The sequence below is a fragment of the Pygocentrus nattereri genome, chromosome 7, assembly GCF_015220715.1.
Source record: "Pygocentrus nattereri isolate fPygNat1 chromosome 7, fPygNat1.pri, whole genome shotgun sequence".
Classification (NCBI taxonomy): Eukaryota; Metazoa; Chordata; class Actinopteri; order Characiformes; family Serrasalmidae; genus Pygocentrus; species Pygocentrus nattereri.
In genome coordinates, this window is record NC_051217.1 from 32,584,828 (window position 1) to 32,604,374 (window position 19,547).

General features: G+C 40.1%; 1 protein-coding gene across 2 annotated transcripts in view; it reads right to left on the bottom strand.

Moving 5' to 3' along the window:
* Window positions 1-19,547, bottom strand: part of ranbp10 (RAN binding protein 10) — a 52,438-nt gene that overhangs the window by 18,381 nt on the left and 14,510 nt on the right. For both annotated transcript variants that reach the window (XM_017704194.2, XM_037540014.1), the window contains exons 2-9: window positions 18,648-18,759; window positions 17,812-17,864; window positions 10,262-10,429; window positions 10,049-10,071; window positions 9,529-9,713; window positions 8,382-8,494; window positions 7,125-7,233; window positions 421-566 (exon numbers count right to left, since the gene is read on the bottom strand). In XM_017704194.2, the coding sequence (XP_017559683.1) occupies window positions 421-566; window positions 7,125-7,233; window positions 8,382-8,494; window positions 9,529-9,713; window positions 10,049-10,071; window positions 10,262-10,429; window positions 17,812-17,864; window positions 18,648-18,759 (909 nt within the window). The remainder of the gene's footprint in view (window positions 1-420; window positions 567-7,124; window positions 7,234-8,381; window positions 8,495-9,528; window positions 9,714-10,048; window positions 10,072-10,261; window positions 10,430-17,811; window positions 17,865-18,647; window positions 18,760-19,547) is intronic.

Sequence of the window (19,547 nt, forward strand, 5' to 3'; positions counted from 1 at the left end):
AGTTAAAAGATAAAGTTAGCAAGGTATGCTGACTATCTGGTTATTTAACTTCTCTCTGACTAAAATGTTAAATATTTGTCTGTAATGTCCATTTTGTGTTGAATAAAGATAGAAATCAATGGGCCTCATTCACCAACATCTTACGTTTTTCTTAAATTTGTTCTTGAGAAAAGTCTGTCAGATTCATGATTCAAGATACTGATCCTTAGGATTTGAATGGCATGTCCGTAGTACATGCGTTTGGAACTGCTCACAGGAACAGTTGACTAGACACATGAGGATGCAAGAAAACCAACTATGAATGCACAGTGCACAGGCAGTAGTACTAGAGCTAATCCCTTACTTAAAGTTTTGTCTGAGACAAAACAACTCGAGCAAACAGTAAATGAGTAAGGGTGCACGTGCGTGTGTGTGTGTCACCTGTGCTGTGCAGATGGGGGTTGGTGGCTCCGTGTCGGGGGCTTAGGCTGGGGGAGTCGGGGTAACTGTCCTGGGTTTTGGAGCGGACACTAAAGCATCGTACCTCACTGTCTGTACCATTCACCATCTCCACAAACTGCCGACACCTGAGGAAAAGAAAATCAATGCAGGAATTCCAATGTGTCTTAGATCTCCAGCACTCAGCATGCATTAAAATGCTGAAATGAGCAACCACTTCTCTGCAGTCTGACTGACATGTATAGCCTGCCTGACAGCTCTTTCTCCAGTCTCAGACACACTGACAGACAAGAGTGATACGTATAGGAGGGAAAGAAACACTCACTCTTGCATTACATGAGAAAAGACAGCACAATGTCTTTGTTTTCTGAAGAGATGAAATACAAAACATAGTTTTAACACAAACAAATCTTATTTTGATGTTAAGCAGGGAGATAACCAGCTCTGTCTGCGATGCGCTACAAGTCATGTTTACTTAACTGAAACGTGGAAAATGTACAAACTTCCAAAATATTAAACACAGATGCTGGAGTGCGACAGCAAAATCAGACAGACAAAATAAGATCTGCACAACGGTGGTGGCTTGTAAAAAAGATTATCTCTTGGAGTGATGACTTCTTTTGAACATCCAGTGAATAACAATAATAACAATAATAATAATAACAACAATAATAATAATCCAATCTAAAATGTATTATTTTCACAAGTTGAAATTTAGGGGTTAGGGTCCAGGACTTTTACTGTTGGACCACAGTTTGGACTAATTCAGTAGCATGGTCCATATGTATAATAGGAATTGAACACAAAGTGGGTCTACTATATTAAATAATTACATTACCGACACCTCATTCATCTACTATGCTTATTATGGTGATGAAAAGCCAGCACACAAGCTGCTGAAGTCCATGACTTCGAGTTGTTGTCCAGCATTTATGTGGCATGTACAATAAACTATTCAGTAAACATTTTTTTAAACCACAAATCTTTTAAGCTTTATGTCTTAAGTTTACTTTTGAAAACAGAACTTTTTATTTTTCACTATTTATAACTCATCCTTCTCTCAGTTGATGTGTGTGACACTTTCACATTAGCTGTTGCTCAGTTTTTAAGAAGCAGCTATTCAGTGCTTTGACAATCATCAGCTCCTCAGAGATCCATCACACTGTCTGACAGTATCTATTCTTCTGCCAGGTCATGTCTCTGAAAGATAGTGTGTATGCCCACAGTAGAGCCGCTCTGCAATAAGTTATGCCATATATGTTTTTTTCCTTTTTTATATCGTCATCTGACCAAACAAGCAGCATTACAGAAGTACAAAAGTCTGGTCCAACATGTTTTCTCCAAAACTGTCATCTCTACTTTGCTACTTATCCAGAGCGACTTACAATTTGACCATTATACACAGGTAGGGTAAGGTAGTGGAGCCTTGAACCCTGGTCTACAGCGTAGAAGACAGAATAGTTACCCACTACACTATAGCAACTACAACCCCAATTTCAATGAAGTTGGGACCGTTGTGTAAAAAATAAATAACAGAATATGATGATGTGCAAATCCTTTTCAACCTATATTCAATTAAATATCTTGTCTTTGTAGTGTATTCAATGTCCAAACGGATAAACTTTATTGTTTTTTTGCAAATATTCACTCATTTTGAATTTGATGCCTGCAACACATTCCAAAGAAGTTGGGACAGGGGCAACAAAAGACTGGGAAAGCTGAGGAATGCTCAAAAAACACCTGTTTGGAACATTCCACAGGTGAACAGGTTAATTGGAAACAGGTGAGTGTCATGATTGGGTATAAAGGGAGCACCCCTGAAAGGCTCAATCGTTCACAAGCAAGGATGGGGCGAGGTTCACCACTTTGTGAACAACTGCGTGGGCAAACAGTCCAACAGTTTAAGAACAACGTTTCTCAACGTGCAATTGCAAGGAATTTAGGGATTTCATCATCTACAGTCAATAATAACATCAAAGGATTCAGAGAATCTGGAAAAATCTTTGCAAGTAAGCAGCAAGGCAGAAAACCAACACTGAATGCCCGTGACCTTCGATCCCTCAGGCAGCACTGCATTAAAAACCGACATCATTCTGTAAGGGATATTACCACATGGGCTCAGTAACACTTCAGAAAACCATTGTCAGTGAACACAGTTCGTCGCTCCATCTACAAGTGCAGGTTAAAACTCTGCCATGCAAAGCGAAAGCCATATATCAACACCCAGAAACGCCGTCGGCTTCTCTGGGCCTGAGCTCATCTGAGATGGACTGATGCAAAGTGGAAAAGTGTCCTGTGGTCTGACGAGTCCACATTTCAAATTGTTTTGGAAATCATGGACGTTGTGTCCTCCGGGCCAAAGAGGAAAAGGACTGTCCGGATTGTTATCAGCACAAAGTTCAAAAGCCAGCATCTCTGATGGTGTGGGGGTGTGTTAGTGCCCATGGCATGGGTAACTTGCACATCTGTGAAGACATCAGTAATGCTGAAAGGTACATACAGGTTTTGGAGCAACATATGCTGCCAACCAAGCAACGTCTTTTTCAGGGACATCCCTGCTTATTTCAGCAAGACAATGCCAAGCCACACTCTGCACGTGTTACAACAGTGTGGCTTCGTAGTAAAATAGTGCGGGTACTAGACTGGCCTGCCTGCAGTCCAGACCTGTCTCCCATTGGAAATGTTTGGTGCAAAATACAACAACGGAGACCCCGGACTGTTGAGCAACAGAAGTTGTACATCAAGCAAGAATGGGAAAGAATTCCACCTACAAAGCTTCAACAATTAGTGTCCTCAGTTCCCAAACACTTATTGAGTGTTGTTAAAAGGAAAGGTGATGTAACACAGTGGTAAACATGCCCCTGTCCCAACTTCTTTAGAACGTGTTGCAGGCATCAAATTCAAAATGAGTGAATATCTGCAAAAAACAATAAAGTTTATCCGTTTGAACATTAAATATCTTGTCTTTGTAGCGTATTCAACTGAATATAGTTTGAAAAGGATTTGCAAATCATCGTATTCTGTTTTTATTTGTTTTACACAACGTCCCAACTTCACTGGAATTGGGGTTGTAGAATGAGCACAGCTAGAAGGCTGCACGCACGCACACACACACACACAGACACAGAGAGAGAGACAGGGAGAGAGAGAGAGAGACAGAGAGAGTAAGTATATGACAGAATTGAGTATAAGCAGTCCAGCTGTCAATCAAAACACGATTCCTGTTTTAGGAGTTGTACCTCAGGGGGAAAAAGGAAAAAAAAAAAACTACCTAAAGAAAAACTGTGTAACTGCAGGGGTTGCACTATTTGGAAATGGAGGCTGCCACTCTACATAAAAATCCATTCACGCTCATATATTCTCTTAGCAAAATAAAATATGCACAACTACTTATTCTGTCCATGTATAATATGTTCACAATGATATTTGCTTCACTGCACTTGTGGTTTTCCCACTTTAAAGACACATTTCTCAGCATCAAAACAGCTTGGGGCATTAGCAAAGTTCAAATCATTTGAAAGAGAAGAAGAACACCCTAACATTTGGATGTTCAAAGGCAGAGCGGAATCTCAGCATTTGCAATATCATAGTTTTGTAAACTGTGTTGTACTGTGTTGTAAACTTTGTAGGCTGTCGCCTCACAGCGAGGAGGGCCTGGGTTCGATTCCCCGGGTCCTCTCTGTGTGGAGTCTGCATGTTCTCCCCGTGTCTGCATGGGATTCCTCCCACAGTCCAAAGACATGCAATCAGGCCAACTGGACATGCTAAATTGCCCCTAGGTGTGAGTGTGTGAGTGACTGTGCGTCTGTCTGCCCTGCGATGGACTGGCGACCTGTCCAGGGTGTATCCTGCCTTCCGCCCGATGACCGCTGGAAGAGGCTCCAGCACCCCCCGCGACCCTGAGGGAGAAGTGGCTTAGAAAATGGATGGATGGATGGATAGTTAGGATAAACAACTTGCTCTGTTTTTTTTTGTTGGTTTTTTTTTTTTTAACACTATGGTCACAAAAAGGGTCACAGTGAGAATCTCACTGAAAATGTAAGTCCAAAATCTTAAAGCAAAGTCAAAGGCTAACTTTACATGGTGAAACTTTCATGCAGCTGGGTCGCGGGGGGTTCTGGAGCCAATTCCAGCGGTAGGTTTCAAGAAAGTCTGTCAAAATGGCAATAACGCATCATGTGACCATGTAAAATGACACTTTCAAACCGCTGGACCAAAAGACAAGAAAATAAAATGGAAGCTAGTTTATTCATGTGGTTGAAAGGATACAGATAAAAAAAAACTCAAATATATAGTAAATAACCCTAGATACACTACATTGCCAAAAGTATTCACTCACCCATCCAAATCATTGAATTCAGGTGTTTCAATCACTTCCATGGCCACAGATGTATAAAACCAAGCACCTAGGCATGCAGACTGCTTCTACAAACATTTGTGAAAGAATGGATCATTTTCAGGAGCTCTGTGAATTCCAGCGTGGTACCATGATAGGATGCCTCCTGTGCAACAAGTGGTAGGTCATGTAAAATGACAGAGTGGGGTCAGCGGATGCTGAGGCACTTTGCCAACTTTCTGCAGAGTCAATCGCTATAGACTTCAAAACTTCTTGTGGCCTTGAGATTAGCTCAAGAACAGTACCTTGAGAGCTTCACAGAATGGGTTTCCATGGCTGAGCAGCTGCATCCAAGCCTTACGTCACCAAGCACAATGCAAGGCGTTGAATGCAGTGGTGTAAAGCGCCACCACTAGCCTCTAGAGCAGTGGAGACGTGTTCTCTGGAATGACTAATCACGCTTCGCCGTCTGGCAATCTGATGGATGAGACTGGGTTTGATGGTTCCCAGGAGAACAGTAATTGTCTGATTGCATTGTGTCAAGTGTAAAGTTTGGTGGAGGGGGGATTATGATATGGGATTGTTTTTCAGGAGTCAGGCTCGGCCCCTTAGTTCCAGTGAAAGGAACTCTTAATGCTTCACCAGACCAAGAGATTTTGGAAAATTTCATGATCCCAACTTTGTGAGAACAGTTTGGGGATGGCCCCTTCCTGTTCCAACATGACTGCTCACCAGTGCACAAAGCAAGGTCCATTAAGACATGGATGAGTGTGCAGGCCTGTCAAGTTCTTCCACACCAAACTCAGAGTCCTGCCCTCAACCCATCAGAACACATTTGGGATAAATTAGAGCAGAGACTGTGAGCCTGGCCTTCTCGTCCAACATCAGTGTCCTGCCTCACAAATGCGCTTCTGAAAGAATGGTCAAAAATTCCCATAAACACACTCCTAAACCGTGTTGAAAGCCTTCCCAGAGGATTTGAAACTGTTATAGCTGCAAAGGATGGGCCGACATCATATTAAACCCTACGGATTAAGAATAGGATGTCACTCAAGTAAGTGTGAAGGCAGACGAGTGAATACTTTTGGAAATATAGTTGCAGATAACTTCAGATAAATGACATATACAGATATGGAAAAAAAACAATGGCAATAACAGCTGGAAAAAAATATAAAGATAATAGAAATGCGACAAATATGTAAATTACACTTTATATGACTTTATAGCAAGAATGACACCATCTGTCATCCGTCAACACAGAGTTTTGTTTTTACTTCTAACACATGACAATCAGCCCAGCAACTGACTAACCAAACTGAGTGCAGCACACTCTCAAGCAGTACTGACCGGTGGTTCACCCTGCCACTATGCTGGTCATAGGAGCACATAACAAAAAAATGCTGTTCTCTAGCTAAGAAGCATGTCAGGGAACATGCCGGTCTCTCTGCCTGTTTTTCTGACTGTACCTTCATGTTTGTGTCTCTCATAATATAATCAAACATCTTTCGCTGTCTTTGGAAAGCACAGAGTGTTCCAAGGTTTTAAAAAGTTTGTGCCATTGTGTGAGAGTAATGGCACACTGACAGCTTTTTTCAAGCAAAGTCTATTAAAATGCTGCCAGTAGCAGGGATAGCAGAAAAATGAAAGAAATGACTAACTGTAAACACTTCTTGGAAAAACAGGCAGTGTAAACTTATTCTAGATCAATACTGACATCTTCACCTCAAGACCATCTGGCCAGGTTTTCCTACCACTTTTTTACAATGGCCTGGCTTGTCATAAAATACACCAATTATGATTAATGTTGGCTGGGACTAAGGCATGGTGGTGATTAAATACATGATAGTGGGTTTGTTTCTATTTCCAGCATTATGTAAATTACAATGAAGGCCCTATTTGATCCAGAACTCACTTTTGACCCAACCTTGGATTTATGCGCTTCAATAATGTTAGAATCATGGAACGCAGACCATTCCAGGTTAAATGCAGGGTTTGCAACCCTACAGTGCTGTTAAGCAGAGTAGAACCTGGCACACCTTTGCTTAAAGGAACAGTTCAGTAATTCAAATACGTTAATGTATTTGTAAGTGTAATTAAATTAATAAAAAGCAATAGTCAGTATTTATCATTATTCAAATCAAATGCATGCAAAAGAGCAGACTCCCACTCATTGTCAGCTATATTAACATGATCACAACACTTCACTGTTTTGAAGCTGTTTTGGTAAATCTCTAGCATAAGTGCATTTGTGTGTGTGTGTGTGTGTGTGTGTGTGTGTGTGTGTGTGTGTGTGTGTGTGTGTGTGTGTGTGGGGTGGGGGGGGGCGCATGTGTGTATAGACATCACTCACTTCAACATGAAGAGTAAATTTGGGTTGCGTTCTAGGAGCCCGGGGTACAGCTGCTGTGTGGCTTCAATAGCCTCTCCTACACGACCCGCCAAGACCAGCTTCTGTATTCCTGCTCAAACACACACACACACACCATTTGTGGCTGTAGGGTTGTCAGAAAGGCAGACCTAAAACCAATCTTAACTAACCCGAAACCCAGCGAAAAACGCATGCTGTCAGAACGCCTGAACCAATAATGCACGATTCCACAGCTTAAACTGTCAAAAACATTAACCGGCTAACTGTGAACAAAAATAAAAGAAAATATTTCTCTATCACTGCTTGTTTATAGCCACCAATTGCTACTGAGAAAGTGGCAATGCTGCCTATTTGTCCAACAGTCTAATCGATTATAGGCCTGTCCTCCATCTCTCTGTAGACAAAGAACAACACAGAATGTATTATAAGTAAACAGAAATAGTTTTTAAAAAAAATTAAGAGCGATACAATGTGACTGCAATACTCAAAGGGGTCCAGTCACACAGTGAAACAGCTCATCAGTTTTACAACCATTAAGAACAAAAATCAAGACACTTGATCATACACTTTTAAAGTTTTTTCTTTTTATTAAACTAACTCCTATTCATTTCAGTTCATTCCAGTTCATTCGGTCTAGTATGGGCGTGGCAATATCAGCACTGCTAATAACTTGTTCTGTATTTCTGGTTTGTAAGACCGTTTGGTATGTTGCGAGTTTGAAACAGGGGCATTACTAAATGCTGTGGATGCACTATTTCTGTTCACAGCAGAGTCAGCCTGCTGTGGTGATTCTTGGGGGGTCCTCTCTCTGTTTCAAACATGCTCAAAAGACGTTTCTGATGGGGTTTGTCCTTGCTTATTTCTCTGAAGTGACTTTGATAGCGACAAAAACCAAACAAACAAAAACATTTTTTCCTCTGGCATCATACAGCACCTTCTGAGCCTAAGAAATACTCAAATGTGACTGTTCCCCTTCACAAAACATTTTTCTAGCCCAAACAGTGACACCACAGTGACTGTGTTTTGTACAGTAGCAAAAAAAAAAAGCTTTCTGTACCTGTCCTTTGTGATAAAAACTGGCTGATATGGCAGCAGCAGTTTAAAGAAAGTCTTTGAACATAATCTACAATAATAAGCAGACAGATGGGACAAACATGAACTGGTTCTCTGATCTGTATTTAAGCAATTATCTTATATTTTTAGGAAGAATTTGGCGTGTGTCTGTGCATGGATTCTCACTCTGTCTGTTCTTTATGGAGGTCTGGTCCTCCTGGATCATGGTCTCTGTGGCTCGAGCAAAGGCCATGGCAGTGGCGCAGTACCCATGATGCACCAGGTAGCTGGACACCATACTGAAAAGAGCATCAGGCACAGTTATTGCAGGAGAACAGAGCATATAAGCATTATTTCCTTTAAACTGGGTGCACACTACATGATCTTTACTCCGATTTAACCCTCAACTTGTCCCTTCCAGCAAACTTTTTACAATTGGAAGTGCTTTTCCAGGTTGGGAGCTTGGTCAGAAGCGGTTCACAGCATGAATGATGTGTAAGAAAAGTTTTTTTTTTTTTAAACTTGTTTGATTTTTATGACACAAAAACCGTTCATGAGTCCTCTAATGCAAGATGGCCCAATGAGAGAGCTAGCAGAGAGGTGAAGGAACATATATGCTCCCCGTCTTTGCAACCTGTTAGAACTTGTCTTGTGTAACCAGTAAAGTTTCAATTAAAGCAATACGCTATTAGCACTGATTTCTATCATCACCCCATACCCCTTATTAAATCACAGTAGCACACACACTTACTGCTTTTATAAAACGGTGACAACAAAATATTATAAAATGCACACATTCAATAAAATATTTCAGTTATAATTAATAATAATTGCATTAAAAAACTATTCTGCCATGGTGTGCATTTATCAAGCATTTTACAACAGTTTCAAACGCAGCTCAACCAATCAGATTTTAGGACTGTATTATCCATTTTATAAGCACTAGTTACAAATGACAATTTCTTGTATCAAAATGAGTGCTTGCATGTTTACAACTAACTAGACAATGTAAAAGTGGCATTTTTACATTGTAGGGTTTGATTATTTGATAGTAAAGCTGCACATTTTTAGTCATTATCATGACTCTGATATTTCTAATGTTGATATTGCCTGAGGGTGCAATATGCAAATAAGGCACTCACGATCAAACAAATGCAAATAATTTAGGAATAAATACGATGACTTGTTTTTTTATCATGTCATCAGGAGGGTCGCCAATATGCTTTACAATATTACAAGACATATCGCTATTATAATATGTAACAACATAATCGTAATATGGTATTTCATAATATCGTGCAGCCCTATTTGATAGGTGAAAATGGCCTCTCACTTCTGCAGCACTGTCTGCCACTCGCCGAGCCTCTCTCCGATGGGGAAGCGGGCGATCATGCCGTGGATCTTTGCCCTCCACTCACTCATATAGTCCTCAATGTCAAACACAAATGGCTGCTGGCCAAAGTTAGCGTCCACGATTTCTCCAGGAGTCTGCAGCCCTACTGTAGGATACAGGTTGGGCTGGGGAGAGAGAGAAAAAAACAAGACAGGAGAGACGGAGAGGTGGAGCGGGGAGGATATAATGAGTACTGTTTGCATCTTCATGGTGTCTCTCTCTTGCTCTGTCACTGAGTCACTGCACAGGGCCTTCATCCAAATCACATCAACTGGCAAAGTATCAGGTGAAGTGTCCGCTTCATTAATCATACACTACAAGCAGAATGCTCAGCCAAGCGCATTACCACCCTCTTAACCTGGACATACAACAAAAGCTTTCCAAAAGTATGGCAAGATGAACGGAGTGATGTATGTGTGAGCGCAAGAGTGAGTGAGTCAGTGCTTCTTTCTTCACTTACTGGGAGATCTGTGAAGGCCACACCTGGAAGAGAAAAGAAGCAGACAAACATCAACTTATGTAAAACACAACAAACTTGTCAAGCTATTTAACATTCCAACTGGTTTCGAAAAACAAGTTTGACAGGCCAAACACTATTTATCATATATGACTAAACACAATTAGAAAACCTGGTGTTCTTTTGACATTTTCAACTAGACAGGTTTCACTTTACCTAAACTGTGTCCGTTCTTGGTGTAGAAGCATGTGTTGTTGATGAGGTTCACGCAGCAGCCAATCACATCGCCCGTTGTGAAGGTCGGGCCGTATGGTTGGCCGGTCCCTGAGGAGCAAAAGGAGTGTCCGTCGTCACCGTGGTAACCGTAGGAGTGCTTGTCCCAGCCTGAGAGAAACGATAAAGAAAACAAACAAGAGACTGCAATTACAAATACAGTATTATTAAAGTTGTCCTGAGATTCAGATATGAGATCATTTTAGCAGCTCATGCTGAATACTGTAGAGTTAGGGGTGTGCAAAAGAAACTGGACCTCGATAATCTATGTGAATCCAGATAGATGAACTTGTGCTTCTAGTTTTTGTCCCCCCTTCACTCTCTTCAGCCATTTAGCATAACATGCAATGTCTCCCCCAGCCAGAAGGAGGCATCCGACTACACATCAGAGCCGACTGAGGCCCAATGAGTCACTCAACTCTCAGCAACACTTACTGTGCACCACAGACACTGCGAATCCCAGTGCGGACTGTGCATGCCAGTCCTGGGCGTCGCATATGGAAGTGTGTGAATAGTCTGGCATTACTATGCGCACGTTCCACCGATTTAAAAGCAATGCAGAGAGACGGATTGGACAGACACGAAACCAAAACAAGGACAAAAGGAAAAAGTAAATCAGGGAACGGCAGGATGGAAAGTAGGTCGTGTGTGAACTGTGAGGTATTAGATTAATCTGCAGAGCAGCACTGACAGGGATATTGCTCCTAAAGCCGCGTTCACTGTTCCCTCCATGCTAATGAAACGGGCAGGGCTCCACTATGGGATCAGAGACGCAGAGGTCAACAGGGCGCGTAAGACCATTATGCTGTAATCACACACACACACACACGTACACATACACACACACATACAGGTGACATCATCTCTCTTCCACAGTAACAGCAATTTGAAGTCATACATCACAACATGTCAACACAGTTTTTATTACACATAAATTTACCAGAACCACTAATACACTGCCAACCAAACCATAATTGTGTAATAATTTCAGAAAATCCAAAAAAAAAAAAAATTAAAATGTGTACTGAAATGTAAACTTGGCAAATACTCTCTATGGTCTAATATGCCTACAAAATGTCTTTATAAATCATTTTAATGGGAATAAAAATTAGGAACAGTCATTATAAATGATACTGTTTCCTTCATTATCTTGTGTTGGTCAGTGCAGATACGTTTAAACAGCATCAGCATATCAGAAAAAATATCAGCAACAAGGGACACCAGACAAGTAATTTGTAATCACTTCTCATGTCAAGTATCAGGTGGGGGATAAAACACTCAAGAATGTCTCCACTACAGGTTTGAAACCACTTAAAAACATGACATCTTGCTCAGTATAAATAATGCAGCAAAACAGCAAAAGCAGAAAGGAAAGGTCCTGGTGCAGAGAGCTTACAATCTGTAGCCTCCGTTTTTGAAATAATTTTTAAAAAAAAATGAACGAACAGATGTGCAAAACTAAAAACATAATGGAATTCTTTGCCTTGGATGGCCACTCGTTCTTTTGTCAAGGATGTAGGATTATGCGGTGCATACTGTAGACTGCACACTATAATCATTTTGGTAAGTTTATTTTATGTAAACTGCTCTTGTTTATTGCCAGTTTTTTTTTTTTTTTTAGTTTTTATTTCTGGTTTTCGGCTCGGTGTGTCCAGAGTTTGGATTTTGGCCGAGATTTTAATTTCAATGCATAACAACTTAAAATATCAAAATGCAACTTGAATTTTGACCTCTGAATTAAAATTCCATCAAAAGTTGAAAATATGTATTATTACACTACTACCACAAACAGAAAATAAATCAGACAAACCTTGAATCACCTAAAGGACCTACTACCATTACAGGTGGTACACTGATGCCTATACTAGAATACTACATCAGGCCAAAAGGACAGCCCAGCCTATATGAGCACATTTCCATTTCTATCATATTCCAAATACTCTAAAACAAAGAGTAGCAGCATGGGCTGAACGAACTGGCATGTTGCAGTCAGCAAGTGTGTATAGAACTGGCTGGATTACTCCAAAGCATTCCAAAGGCTACAGGCACCATGCCTGGTGACAGAGTTGCAGGCTGGGGGCAGCTGATCGGACAGAACATCACAAGGTGCCATCTGATTGGATAGGAATAGCCATGGAGCCAAATGTACACAAAACTCATTTACACACATTCCTTCATTCATAGTAATTGAAAAGCATGCTCAACTGGGTTGAAGTCAGCTAAGAAGTCAGTACATTCCACTGGCAGCCATACATGCCCATGTTTAACAGATGACAGAGTATGCTTTGGATCATGAGCCCTTCCTTTGCTTCTCCTACTCTTCTCTTCTCATCATTTGGCTCCAAGTTAATCTTGGTTTCATTTGTCCAAAGAATCTTGTTCCAGAACCAGGCCTTTTTAGATTCTTTCTAGCAAAGTCTAATCTGGCCTTTCTGTGCTTCAGTGTCACCAGTGGTTTGCATCTAGAAGTAAAACCTCTGTATTTACATTCATGAAGGTGTCTCTTGACTGTAGACTTTGATAATGATTCATCAACCATCTCCAGAATGTGCCTGACTAGATGTTGTGAAGGGATTTGCTTCACCATGGAAAGTTATCTTCCATTGTCTTACAGGCCTTTTGGTGTTGCTGAGCTCACTAATGCATTCCTTCTTTTAAAGAATGTACCACATTGTTGATTTGGCCACTCCTGCAGTTTCTGCTCTTTCTCTGATAGTTTTTTTTTTTGCCTAATGATGGCCTACGTCACTTGCATCAAAACATCTTTAGACCACATATTAAGCGTTACCATGAACAGCTACCAAATGCATATTCAACACCTGGAATCAACTCCGCACCTTTTATCTCCTTAATTTGTCATGAAATAAAGGATCAGGCAACACCTGGCCATTAAACTGCTGATCAGTCAACTGTTTGATTACTTTTAAGCCTGTGAAAATGTAGGGAATATGTAAAAACTGGCTGTAACTCCAGACAGAGGTCAAATTACAAAATTTGTCTTACTGTCTACTCCTACTTTTAAAATGTTCATGCTTCAGCAGGTACGTACATGCAAAATATCAGAAATCAGCATCTGCCCATAACTCCTGAATACTTACATTTAATATCAAGTTAGAATTAACGGAAGTTAATTCAAGTTAATGACAGCATATTTCCTCAGTACACTGCAGAGTATGATAGAAGAATCTTTCCAAACCTTTGGTTGATTTGTGACATCTGATTGTGACATTGTATCTTTTTCATTCATTTGTTTATTGGTTACACCCTGCAATGGCTAAAGTGCACCAAATTACATGTAAGTGCTTGTTTATTGGTCAGACGTTTTGCAGGATTACGCTCTGGTACTTTCACATTTGCCAACATTTGAGCCAAAAAAAAAAAAAACTCCCAAAAAAATAGAGATGCTTAATGTCTATTTGTTTCACAACAGCAATAATAATAATAAACCTTACTTGATATCTGCCTCTTTATGATTGGTTTGTCCTGATGTAATATGTTCTGTGATCCATGTGACAAAAATTTTATTGCTCATCTGCTGTTATGCTGCATGAATGATATGACCGCCTGTAAAGACTGTGATGTTAAAACAAGCAAAACAGATAATGCAGACAGAAGGGTGGCACGGTGGCGTGGTGGGTAGCGCTGTCGCCTCACAGCAAGGATCGATTCGATAGGTTAGATTCCCCAGCCGGGTGACCAGGGTCCTCTCTGTGTGGAGTTTGCATGTTCTCCCCATGTCTGCGTGGGTTTCCTCCGGGTTCTCCGGTTTCCTCTCACAGTCCAAAGACATGCAGTCAGGTCGATTGGACATGCTAAATTGCCCCTAGGTGTGAGTGACTGTCTGTGTCTGTCTGTCTGTCTGCCCTGCGATGGACTGGCGACCTGTCCAGGGTGTATCCTACCTTCCACCCGAAGACTGCTGGGATAGGCTCCAGCACCCCCCCGCGACCCCGATGCAGAAGCGGCTTAGAAAATGGATGGATGGATGGATAATGCAGACAGTATATGCAAGCAGTACTATGCTGGAATAAGCAGAAGAATATGCTCCAATGTTTTATTCCCTTCCTTAGTGCATGCCCTCATAAAAATGCATTCCCACTTGCAGCAAACTGGATTTTTGTCAGACTACAGTTCATTTTTTTGCTGCAGCTGTAAGTGTGGGTGGGGTCTACACACCTGTCAAAACAGACTGTTAACGAAAAACTTCAAGAGGTCCACATCAAACAAGGTAGGTGTGAAAGTTCCCCAAGTTCTTGTTATCCAGCAATAAACAGAACAAAAATAAATACTGCACTGACCTACCAATACCAGTATAGACAATGTCACTGAGCACTACCTCACAGGCCCATGATAAAGTACTCATCAAAACAATCTCAGCATGTTTACTACTTCATACTTAACATAATTTCTAAACTCTTAAATCAGAAGCAGCGCTGACATGAGCACACACATTACACCAATTCCACCATTCACTTTCTACAGCGGCTTTAACAGTAAACATATTAATCCAGCACATTGTTTAATTATATTCAATCCAAACCAATCATACCTCCTTTGACAGGACAAACATTCTGTTGAACTAGCACATGCAAATTCAAGAAAAACATAGCACAAATTCCAAATCAATAGTTGGGATTCAGCTCTTATTCAATAAGGCAAGTCCTTTCAAAGGAAAATCTGTGTGTGCCCGAAAACTCAACTAGGAAAAATGGATAACAGTAGAAGATCAAGGCGCAGGGGAAAAATACTAAGGTCTTACGTGGAAATTCACAGACACTGTCCACTTGACATCATGCCCTTTCAAAGAGCGATCTTGTGAAGCAATTTTAGATAGACTGGGAGACGTTTAAGGTCATTCTGTTTGCTGACAGTCTTTCCCAGGGCATGCTCAGGCATGCTCAAAGAAGCAGAGAGGGGACTGCATAGGAAAGAGACAGCTGGTGAAAAAAGGTGGGTGAGGCTAAGGACAGACAGACTACACAGAAAAGATGGAGGGTGCAATGGTGCCAAACCACAAACAAATTATATGATAGAAATCCAAGTAGGCTATTGAGGAACTACAGAATGCACATTTGCATGAGAGCAGGTGCAATGTTAACAACAAGGACTTTACACAGGTAAACAGAGTCAGAAACAGGGATTTGCAAAGGCATATTTGACAATTATTTACTTAGAGTCAATTTCTCAGAAACCAGAATAGTCCTCTCCCCACTAGAACAAAAGACTTTGATGTAAGATGTAAACATTGTTAGTTTCCAAATGCAGCCTTGCTCCCCAGTCCATACATTGCAGAAATGGAAATTGAGCTGTACAAACAAGCTGTTTTGAATTCATTGCTTTCGTAATGTCACTTAAAGCTATTCATCTACATATATCCGCCACATCAGTCTAGAGTAGCTTAGGGATGTTTCAGCAAGAATGAAACACGAGGCACCCAATCAGAACAGATATCACATACATATATCAGTCGTAAGGGCACAGCAACAAAAACAGCCTGTTTAACAGTAATTGAAAAATGTATTATAAATGTTCTTATATGTAAAACCACAAATATTATAAGTGGATGACAGAGAGAAGAAAAAAAAAAAAAGACATAGGATATGGGCCCTTTAAGAACTTCTTTATGTATATACGCTTACAGTGTTCACTGAGATTACGGAAACAATGACCAGAAATGCTTTAAGTTATCAGATATATAAACACAGCACTGTGCAAAAAAAACAACATACTTCACACAAGTGCACAACTCAATTGCACGCTGCATTCTAAACACTGCAGCAAGAGGCACTACAGCAACTGCTGAGGCTGGCCAAGACAAGCGGTCTTGGATTGCCCACGTGCTTTCTCCCAGAACCCGTTTCCAAAAGTATTTTTGACATGCCCTTTCCATTCGGAAGTGTGTCATATATACTGTATACAAGTGGCCACCTACTAGTGGCTATTTAGCTAACCAGGTAAATGGAGCTGAGCAATAAAAATACTTATATTTATAGCTATTTAATACAATATGCTTTTCTGAGCACACTGTGGACATCACCAGCACTTAACCACTTCTCAACTGCAGGTGTGATGAAAGAGTATAATTAGTCCTGTTTAACTGGATTTAGTACAACACCGTGGGTGAAATACTCAATACAAGTAATTGGATTCATATTTTTTGTTAGTATTTTTAAAATGTGCCACTACTTTGTCTGTTCTAATTTATTTAATGTCAGAAAAAATAAATACTGTGACACATCCAGTATCACTTTCTGAAGAACTGTGATTATACATTTGCCATATTGCCTGCCTCTACATGCACTTTGTAAATTAGAATGTTTGTTCAAAAGTATGAACATAATTAACAAAACATTACCTGCAAAGCCTTTAGCCTGCTAATCAGCTGCAATGATACATATATTTCAGTCTGAACATAAATGTTATAGTTTTGAAATATTAGACATTTTAAAAACATTTTATTGCTATACATTTTTCTGCCAATATTTTGGGGAATGTAAAAGGAATCCAGTCAGATCACAGTGATTTCTGGGCAAGTTCTGCTGCAGATGTGCACAGTTCAATCGATCCCTCACCTCTCTGGGGGCTCATCTAATAAACTTCTCTTCTAATATAGCAACAGAACCGTGTCTGTGATACCCCGAGGGAAAACAAGTACTTGTTATAAACCATACTGAAACGAGAGGACGGGATATAGTAATGGCCAGTAGTTCAATGTGCCTCTTGTAGAACTAGTTTGCTCGTATTAACATATACACATATATGGGTGTGTGTGTGTGTGTGTGTGTGTGTGTGTGTGTGTGTGTGTGTGTGTGTGTGTGTGTGTGTGTGTGTGTGTATGTATGTATGTATGTATGTATGTATATATATATATATATATATATATATATATATATATATATATATATATATATATATATATATATATATATATATATATATATATATATATATATATTACACACACACACACACTCACTTGTGTTGCCAGCTATTTAGACATTTATGGCTGTGTGTTATTTTCAGAGGACAGTAAATCTATACTGCTATACAAGCTGTAAACTGACTACTTCAAGTTACATCCAAGTTTAATTTCTATATTGTTGTCCCTTGAAAAGTATAATAAAATATTTGCAGAAATGAGGGGTGTACTCACTTTTGTGAGATACTGTATATGTGCTGACTAAGTGTTATCATTTTCATGTGTATTTTGCATTGAGTGCATTTCTGACGAGTCAGCCAAAAAGCCTTTTATAAGATTTTTTTTTTTTATAAGATAAATGCATTCAAGACCAACCACACACACACACACACACACACACACACACACACACACACACACACACACACACACACACCCAACAACCCAGTGTTGCTCAGTCCAAAATCCACCTGTCCACCACAGATCAGAAGTCATGTTTACTGAATGACTCCCTGTAAACCACAGTCACTCAACCAGCCCTTACCACTCACACACTCTCCCCCTGCTAACTCACCCGGCAGCCTGTTCATGTTGACCCCCTGGGCAGATAGACCAATCCCCATGTACCTGTAAACAACAGTGAGAAAGGAAAACAGAAGTTCATACCCTTTTCAGGCCCAACACGTAACAATTGGACCTGAAATTTTGGTCAGTACTCAAATATAGACCAAGGACCTCCAATTTTGTTAAAGCTGAGAGAGTGCCTATGAGAAGTAACACCCAAGTAAGTCTAACCAATATGTTAAAAATGAAGACTGAAACTAACCAAATTAGATAGAAATTGACCAGTCCTTTTGGGTCTGGGCAAGTTCTAATCCAAACATCTTTTCAAAACACAAACGAGGCCAACCAGTGGACAAACAATTATCTTTCTTTTTTTCTCTCTCCAATTAAAACTCCCCATTGTTTGGTCTTCCCTTATTTTTAGAAAATGCTGTGGACCCACAGTTGCAAGTAGCTACAGTAACACTTTGGAAAGGTTCTTTGAAGGTGATTAATAAACTTAGACTATTGTTAACAGTTAAACAACACATCAGACACATTACTTACATTAAGTAGATGTCCTGTTATACATATATGTTGCTTCAATTATGCAAAACCTAACCTAACCCTAATCCTAATCTTCATGTTTTTGACATGTTTGAGTCCATTGAGTGTTCAGATGAAACAAACAGGACCGCTCAAGATAAAGGGCTACTGCTGCAGCGCCCATCTCTTAGCGAATACGTCCACAGTCATGTAGAATTTGATCACTACTTTCCAGGCTCAACAACTGGGGCAGCTTAATCAAAGCTACTAGTTTTTTGCTGAGTTCTCACCCACCAACACTCAACAAAACACAACACTTACCCATCTCTGCCTTTGCTTACTATCTTCACTTCAAAGTAGTAGATGCCACAGGCTGCAGGGATAGGGTGGGTAGCTCGGACAGATGCTGCATCTTTGTGGTTCTTTCCGTGGCCTGGAAAAGAAGTGAACAACAAGACTATGAGTTACTGACCACAGGCTGCTATAACACAAACGCCTGTAAGCACCAAGTAGGGGTGAAGTACAAAATGAAGACATTTCTGTCAAATTATTCTGTTTCAATTCAGAATTATTTTTTAAAATACACTGAATATGCAACACTTGTAGACAATTAAAATAAGACATAAATGTTTACTTTACATTTACAGAATTTAGCAGACGCTCTTATCCAGAGCCACTTACAAAAAGTGCTTTGTCTATCTAGAGAAAGTATCGTTGCTAGTTACCAATAGGTTAGAGAAAAAGACAGTCCTGAGCTCAGATACTGCTAGAAACAAAAGTCAGTGTAGCTACCCAGAAAAAAGGAACAGAGTTGAGCACAGAACTCTGTGCCATGCAATGCAATACAACTACAATATACAGTGCATTCAATAATAAAGTAAACTACAAAACACAGTGCAATACAATAAAATATGATATACAAGTGGAGCACAATATATATGCTTTAAAACTATATTTTCATATACAATAGCTCAAGAATTTTATTTTGGCCAAAAAAAATGAGTACAGGCTTTATGGAACATTATTAGAACAGATGATCAGTTCCAACACTGCAAAACTGATAAATCAACACCTTCACATCAACGCATCCTCACACTCTTAGAATGAGTTATCGCCGATACAGTCGGCGTACAGTCAGAGTACTCCACTCTTTATCGACATAGTCATAAGGAATATGAAGGGCAAAAATTGGACGTGGATGATCATTTTTCCACAGAGCTG